This window comes from Nerophis lumbriciformis, linkage group LG21, assembly GCF_033978685.3.
Source record: "Nerophis lumbriciformis linkage group LG21, RoL_Nlum_v2.1, whole genome shotgun sequence".
Lineage (NCBI taxonomy): Eukaryota > Metazoa > Chordata > Actinopteri > Syngnathiformes > Syngnathidae > Nerophis > Nerophis lumbriciformis.
In genome coordinates, this window is record NC_084568.2 from 22,824,383 (window position 1) to 22,832,842 (window position 8,460).

General features: G+C 43.9%; 1 protein-coding gene across 2 annotated transcripts in view; it reads right to left on the minus strand.

Moving 5' to 3' along the window:
• samd12 (sterile alpha motif domain containing 12) overlaps nucleotides 1-3,269 on the minus strand; it is a 387,486-nt gene extending 384,217 nt beyond the window's left edge. The window contains exons 1-2 of one of the 2 annotated variants that reach the window (XM_061982610.2): nucleotides 3,122-3,269; nucleotides 2,570-2,667 (exon numbers count right to left, since the gene is read on the minus strand). In XM_061982610.2, the coding sequence (XP_061838594.1) occupies nucleotides 2,570-2,630 (61 nt within the window). In that variant the 5' untranslated portion in view covers nucleotides 2,631-2,667; nucleotides 3,122-3,269. The remainder of the gene's footprint in view (nucleotides 1-2,569; nucleotides 2,668-3,121) is intronic. The other variant, XM_061982611.2, reaches the window with a different exon arrangement.
• Between the last annotated feature and the right edge of the window lie 5,191 nt (nucleotides 3,270-8,460).

An 8,460-nucleotide genomic window follows, 5' to 3' on the forward strand; every position in this document is an offset into this window, starting at 1 on the left:
AAAAAGTGCAGTTCCTCTTTAACCCTTTGACCAAAAAGCTGAAATTGTTTTGCATCCACTGTCAGTAACTACAGTTCGTCACTACATCTCTAAATGCAAGTTAAAACTCTACTATGCAAAGCCAAAGCCATTTATCAACAACACCCAGAAACGTTGCCGGCTTCGCTCGGCCCGAGTTTTGATTGATTGATACTTTTATTAGTAGATTGCACAGTACAGTACATATTCCGTACAAATGACCACTAAATTGTAACACCCGAATAAGTTTTTCAACTTGATTAAGTCGGGTCCACGTTAATCAATTAATGGTACAAATATATACTATCAGCATAATACAGTCATCACACAAGTTAATCATCAGAGTATATACATTGAATTATTTACATTATTTACAATCCGGGGGGCGGGGAGGTTAGGTTTGGTTGATATCAGCACTTCAGTCATTAACAATTATATCATCTGAGAAATGGACATTGAAACAGTGTAGGTCTGACTTGGTAGGATATGTACAGCGAGCAGTGAACATAGTGAGTTCAGAAAGCATAAGAACAAGTATATACATTTGATTATTTACATTTGATTATTTACAATACGGGGAGGTGGGATGTGGTTGGGGAGGGTGTTAGTCTAGGGTTGTAGTTGCCTTGAGGTGTTCTTTTAGTGCGGTTTTGAAGGAGGGTAGAGATGCACTCTCTTTTACACCTTTTACACCTATGCCACACCATATTGATGTGGCATAGAAGGATAATGAGTTAAGACCTTTGTTAGATCGGAATCTGGGTTCATCTAAGATGGACTGATAAAAGTATTTTGTCCTAGACCAGGGGTCGGCAACCCGCGGCTCCGGACCCGCATGCGGCTCTTTGATCACTCTGATGCGGCTCAGCTGCATACTTGCCGACCCCCCCGATTTTCTCGGGAGACTTCTGGATTTCAGTGCCTCTCGCAGAAACCTCCCGGGATTCATATTCTCTGATTTTCACCCTTATAATAATATTGAGGGCGTGCCATGACGGTACAGCATTTAACACACTCTACAATCTGTATTAACAGCGTGCCAGCCCAGCCTCTTGTTATATGCATCTTCTGCTGGCACAGTAAGTGACAGCAAGTCATACTTGGTCAACAGCCACACAGGTTACACTGACGGTGGCCATATAAAACAACTTTAACACTCTTACTAATAATCCGCCACTCTTTGAACCAAAACCAAACAAGAATGAAAAACACATTTCGGGAGAACATCTGCACCTTAACACAACATAAACACAACATGGGTCGTACTTGTATAGCGCTTTTCTATCTTTTTTTTAAGGAACTCAAAGCGCTTTGACACTATTTTCCACATTCACCCATTCACACACACACATTCACACACTGATGGCGGGACAACAACAGAACAAATACCCAGAATCCCATGCAGCCCTGACTCTTCCGGGCTACATTATACACCCCTGCTACCACCAAACCCCGCCCCCACTCCAACCCTGCTCCCTCACACATCAACACCCCCCCACCCCCTCTTTGTGCGTCGGTTGAGGTGGGCGGGGTTTGGTAGCAGGGGTGTATAATGTAGCCCAGAAGAGTTAGGGCTGAATGGGATTCTGGGTATTTGTTCTGTTGTGTTTGTTGTGTTACGGTGCAGATGTTCTCCCGAAATGTGTTTGTCATTCTTGTTTGGTGTGGGTTCACAGTGTGGCGCATTATTAGTAAGAGTGTTAAAGTTTTTTATACCGCCACCGTCAGTGTAACCTGTGTGGTTGTTGACCAAGTTTGCCTTGCTGTCACTTACGTGAGCAAGCAGAAGCCTCAAACAACGTGTGGCTGAGTCGGCACGCTGATTGTAGTGGGCGCCAAATATTGTACCAACACGGCACGTTCGAAAGAACAGTTAACTTGAAATTCGTAGTCTACCGGAAAAATCGGGAGGGTTGACAAGCATGACGCTGTCAAGCGCCATTCATGTAAAACCTGCGGGCCGCACTAACGTTCAATTTTCGTTTAAGGTGTGGGCCGTGTGTCTGAGACCCTTGGTTTATACATAGCACAAAGCAAAATAAAACTTTGTATGCAGAGTTATTTCATTTTAAATTTCAAAAGATTTGTGTGGTTCCCATTGTTTTCTTTAATTTGTGAAACTAGTCAAAATGGCTCTTTGACTGGTAAAGGTTGCCGACCCCTGTCCTAGACTGACCCAATTATGCAGCCCCATTTATCGGTATCGGTTCAAATTTCCATTACCGTGCTTCCCTAGACTGTAGGTGGATCCATCCTTTGTGAAGAGCTGACATTTTCGAATCACGCTCCACAAATCTACCCTCAGAACGCCACCGATGCGTGTCTGTGTCGGACAAAGTCCCGTCCTGTTCACGTCATCAGGTCTTTGAGAGGGAACAAGACCGTCGAGTTTCGACACAGACAGCACAATACCCTCAACATGAGATAGCAATGGTTTGTAAGAAAGTATGCAGGAGTGCCCGGGTTTCATTCCATTCATACAAGCGTGGGCATACGGCCAGGACGGCACGAGACAGGAAAAGAGTTTGATAAACCCCTTGTTGAAACGTACCTCTCATTGGGTTCTGGATCCACTGGATCCCTCCGATGAGGTGGGGGGACTGGCCGAGCATTGCAAATCTCTCAAGCTCTAGAAGATTCCAGTGTTCTCTGAGATTACAGTGTTTATTCACAATTACAGGGACTGTGTAGTCTACCACCTGCTGCAGGATGAGCCTTCTGAACTGAACTGGTCTATGCAAATGGACAGACACACACACACACACACACACACACACACACACACACACACACACACACACACACACACACACACACACACACACACACACACACACACACACACACACACACACACACACACACACACACACACGCACACACACACACACACACATTGCCTGCTGACTTTCAAAACAATGGGGGAAAAAAAATAACTCCAAGTCACGTGACAAGAAGACATCCGGATGCGCAGAGAGGAGAAAGGTGGGCAATCGTCTCCCAATGACAAGCGTTCACACTTGACCCGCATATCTTTTTTGGTGTCATCGACTTTAAACTATTCCCTCTTTACGGTAACGCGGTGAAAACGAAACACGCTTACCTTCGACGGCCATGGCGTCAGTCCTCAGATGCGGGCATCACTCGCTTAAGAAGCTGTTAGGGAAAAATGCGAGCGAGTCAGCCTCTCTCATTGTACCTTGCTCGGCTGTGTTATCATCGTCTCCTCGCTGCGGGCAAGCCAGGGTGCAATCAGCATGCTGACGCGCCGCGGTGCATGCTGGGAAATGTAGTCTAAGTGCTCAGACCACGTGGACAAGGAAACGTGCTGAATGGAGTTGAGATTTTTACGCACAGGTGCCGATCTACGGAAGTAGAATTGTCTCACATCAACTTATATATATCGATATGATACTAATACATGTGCATATATTAATAAATATACAAATACAAATGCGATATACAAATAAATAAATAATTTGTATAAATAAACGCGTATTTGTAAATATATTTTTGAGATTTGAAAATATATACAAATACATTTTCCATCCATCCATTTTCTAGAAGGCGGGGTACACCCTGGACAAGTCGCCACCATACTTGCCAACCTTGGGACCTCCAAATACCCCACAGATTTTCTATGGGGCTAAGGTCAGGGGAGTTGGCGGGCCAATTTAGAACAGAAATACCATGGTCCGTAAACCAGGCACGGGTAGATTTTGCGCTGTGTGCAGGCGCCAAGTCCTGTTGGAACTTGAAATCTCCATCTCCATAGAGCAGGTCAGCAGCAGGAAGCATGAAGTGCTCTAAAACTTGCTGGTAGACGGCTGCGTTGACCCTGGATCTCAGGAAACAGAGTGGACCGACACCAGCAGATGACATGGCACCCCAAACCATCACTGATGGTGGAAACTTTACACTAGACTTCAGGCAACGTGGATCCTGTGCCTCTCCTGTCTTCCTCCAGACTCTGGGACCTCGATTTCCAAAGGAAATGCAAAATTTGCTTTCGTCAGAAAACATGACTTTGGACCACTCAGCAGCAGTCCAGCTGGTGTCGGTCCACTCTGTTTCCTGAGATCCAGGGTCAACGCAGCCGTCTACCAGCAAGTTTTAGAGCACTTCATGCTTCCTGCTGCTGACCTGCTCTATGGAGATGGAGATTTCAAGTTCCAACAGGACTTGGCGCCTGCACACAGCGCAAAATCTACCCGTGCCTGGTTTACGGACCATGGTATTTCTGTTCTAAATTGGCCCGCCAACTCCCCTGACCTTAGCCCCATAGAAAATCTGTGGGGTATTGTGAAAAGGAAGATGCAGAATGCTAGACCCAAAAACGCAGAAGAGTTGAAGGCCACTATCAGAGCAACCTGGGCTCTCATAACACCTGAGCAGTGCCAGAAACTCATCGACTCCATGCCACGCCGCATTAACGCAGTAATTGAGGCAAAAGGAGCTCCAACCAAGTATTGAGTATTGTAAATGCTCATATTTTTCATTTTCATACTTTTCAGTTGGCCAACATTTCTAAAAATCCCTTTTTTGTATTAGCCTTACACAATATTCTAATTTTGTGACACACGGAATTTTGGATTTTCATTTGTTGCCACTTCAAATCATCAAAATTAAATGAAATAAACATTTGAATGCATCAGTCTGTGTGCAATGAATAAATATAATGTACAAGTTACACCTTTTGAATGCAATTACTGAAATAAATCAAGTTTTTCCAAATATTCTAATTTACTGGCTTTTACCTGTATATATATATATACATATAGATTAAATAAATACTTGACTGAACTGAAATTAACTGAAATTCAAGTATTTCTTTATATATATATATATATATATATATATATATATATATATATATATATATATATATATATATATATATATATATATATAAATTAAATAAATACTTGACTTTCAGTGAATTCTAGCGGAATACGGGGTACACCCTGGACAAGTCGCCACCTCATCGCAGCTAGCTAGCTCTTAGAGATGCGCGGTTTGCGAACACAACCGCGGAGTCCGCGGATTATCCGCGGGTCGGGCGGTTGAAATAAAAAAAAATTAGATTTTAACCGCGGGTCAGATAAAATTAATGGTTGAAAATGGTTGAAATTAAAAAAAATTTGATTTTAAATAGATTCAGGCGGGTGGCAGTTAAACCAATTCGGAAATATATATACATAGTTAAATGTTGTTACCCACATACGAAAAACGAGCAGGCACCTGCAGCATATGCCACAACAGAAGAAGAAAAAAAAAAGAGATGGACACTTTTACGGAGCGGAGAAGGGACGCCTCGCCGGGTCCGGGACCGAGGCCCCTTCCCCCGAGAGGGCCCCACCGGGAGCCGTAGTTGAGGTGATCCGCGAGAAGGGCCCGACACACGTCCAAGGTCACCACCGCGCCCACCGCACCGACACCCCGCCTCGTAAGCAGCTTACCTGCCCGCCACCCCCGTGGCCGGGGGCGCGTAACAGGGGTCACTCCGCGCGCAGTGCGCTCACGAAAGGGGTGGGGCTCTTTTGGTGAGCAGAACTGGCGCTGCGGGATGAACCGAACGCCGGGTTAAGGCGCCCGATGCCGACGCTCATCAGACCCCAGAAAAGGTGTTGGTTGATATAGACAGCAGGACGGTGGCCATGGAAGTCGGAACCCGCTAAGGAGTGTGTAACAACCCACCTGCCGAATCAACTAGCCCTGAAAATGGATGGCGCTGGAGCGTCGGGCCCATACCCGGCCGTCGCCGGCAGCGAGAGCCGCGAGGACTAGGCCGCGACGAGTAGGATGGCCGCCGCGGTGCGCGCTGAAGCCTCGGGCGCGAGCCCGGGTGGAGTCGCCGCGGGTGCGAGGGACATCGCACCTCCACGCGCTTGGAGGGGCGCTCAGCGCGGCTCCCAGATGATTGCGCACTGGTGTGCGTCTGGGCCGTGAAAGCGTGGCACGCATTGAATGTCTCTGCTGCATTGGATCAGTCTCCTTTCTTTAACAGGCAAAAGCTTTATAACTTCACTAATGCCTTGCATCGTCTAGATTAGATATATAACAACGGGCGGGTGCGGTTTTGATTAAATGTTAGTTCGGGTGGATGCGGATGGTTGACGACTTGTGATGCGGTTGCGGATGAAATAATTGCCTATCCGCGCATCTCTACTAGCTATATATATGTATTTTATTATATATATATATAAATAAAATAAATACTTGCATTTCAGTGTTCATTTATTTACACATATACACACATAACACTCCTCTCGACTCATTGTTGTATTTGAAAGTGCAATGCTTTGCAGCCAGTAGCACAGCCTTAGAAGGAGCGTAGGTATGGGCAGTGTAATATTCTGGGTTGGAGTCAATAACCAGGCGAGGTGACGAAGTTTTGTCTCTTTACTTCGTACTTCAGAACACTTTCCATCAGGGTGCGCAATACAACGCAAACCGTTGGCCAACCAAAAAGTAACCACAGAACACTATACGGTATAGTGTTCTGTGGTTACTTTTTGGTTGGCCAAGCGGACGTGACGACAGGCTGGAGGGGGCGTGCCTTAAGTCCGGTTGGAAATCGGGAGAAATTCGGGAGAATGGTTGTCCCGGGAGATTTCCGGGAGAGGCACTGAAATTCGGGAGTCTCCCTGAAAATTCGGGAGGGTTGGCAAGTATGGTCGCCACCTCATCACAGGGCCAACACAGACAGACAACATTCACACTCACATTCACACACTAGGGCCAATTTGGTGTTGCCAATCAACCCATCCCCAGGTGCATGTCTTTATATCCAATTATAATAATTATTAATGATGTATCCATTATATTATTATAGTAATAGGTACTCATACATATATATATATATATATATATATATATATATATATATATATATATATATATATATATATATATATATATATATATATATATATATGTGTGTGTGTGTGTGTGTGTTAGTTTGCATGCAGGCTTTCGGCCCCCGGACACATCTTTTAAGCCCAATGCGGCCCCTCAGTGAAAAAGTTTGGACACTCCTGCTCTAACCACAAGGCCACTGAGCAGGCTACGATAGTTTTTAAAGTTAACATTTCCCGGAAATATAAGGGATTCTAATTTTTAGACCCCCTATCTTATGACTGAACTGAGGTATTGTGGTATGACGTCATGCATGACGGCAGTTCAAACCTCGAGTATTTGTCGAACTTTAGAAGCTTCATTTTGGAATTGTACTATAAATGATAAATGGGTTGTACTTGTATAGCGCTTTTCTACCTTCAAGGTACTCAAAGCGCTTTGACACTACTTCCACATTTACCCATTCACACACACATTCACACACTGATGGAGGGAGCTGCCATGCAAGGCGCTAACCAGCACCCATCAGGAGCAAGGGTGAAGTGTCTTGCTCAGGACACAACGGACATGACGAGGTTGGTACTAGGTGGGGATTGAACCAGGGACCCTCGGGTCGCGCACGGTCACTCTCCCACTGCGCCACGCCGTCCCTTAGAGGTGCCATTGTAAAAGTGTGCATTTCGCTAAGCTGAATTTTACTTTAAAAGGAGAGTGAAATGTTTCCCCTATTGAGAACATTGAAATATTGGAAAAGAGCAAACACATTAAAGGACAAGAATAATTTTATAAATATAAAAATGTGACATACAAATAAATCAAGAATGTGTATAAATAAACGTGTATAATATATTTTTGACATTTGAATATAAATATGCCTGATTTTGTATTGAATTTGCATATGTGGATCGCTTTTTTGCTTTTGTGTCGTTGAAACATTCCTACCACAAACCAGACGCACAAATAAATGTGGAGTTAAACACTCCCCTGAACAACCAGCAGAGGGCACTGCAGCCAGAGCTACAGCTATACAGTTTTTTTCCATGTGTAAACAAACACCATTGGTGGATCTACACCTAACATCCACTGTAATGATACCAAGTACAGGAGCGTATCTAGTCGATACCACTATGATTACATCGATATTTTTAGCATCACATAATCTTCATTCGTTTTTGTTTTTTTTATATTATGTTTATAAACTCAGGAAATATGTCCCTGGACACATGAGGACTTTGAATATGACCAATGTATGATCCTGTAACTACTTGGTATCTGATTGATACCTAAATTTGTGGTATCATCCAAAACTAATGTAAAGCATCCAAACAGAAAAATAAGTGATTACATTTGAACAGAAATGTAGATAAAACACGTTAAAAGAGAAAGTAAGCAGATATTAACAGTAAATGAACAAGTAGATTAATAATTCATTTTCTACCACTTGTCCTTAATAATTTTGACAAAATAATAGAATGGAAAATGACACAATATGTTATTGCATACGTCAGCTAAATTAGGAGCCTTTGTTTGCTTACTTACTTCTAAAAGACTGTCACGATGGGGTTTTCGCAGCTTTCTGCGGGG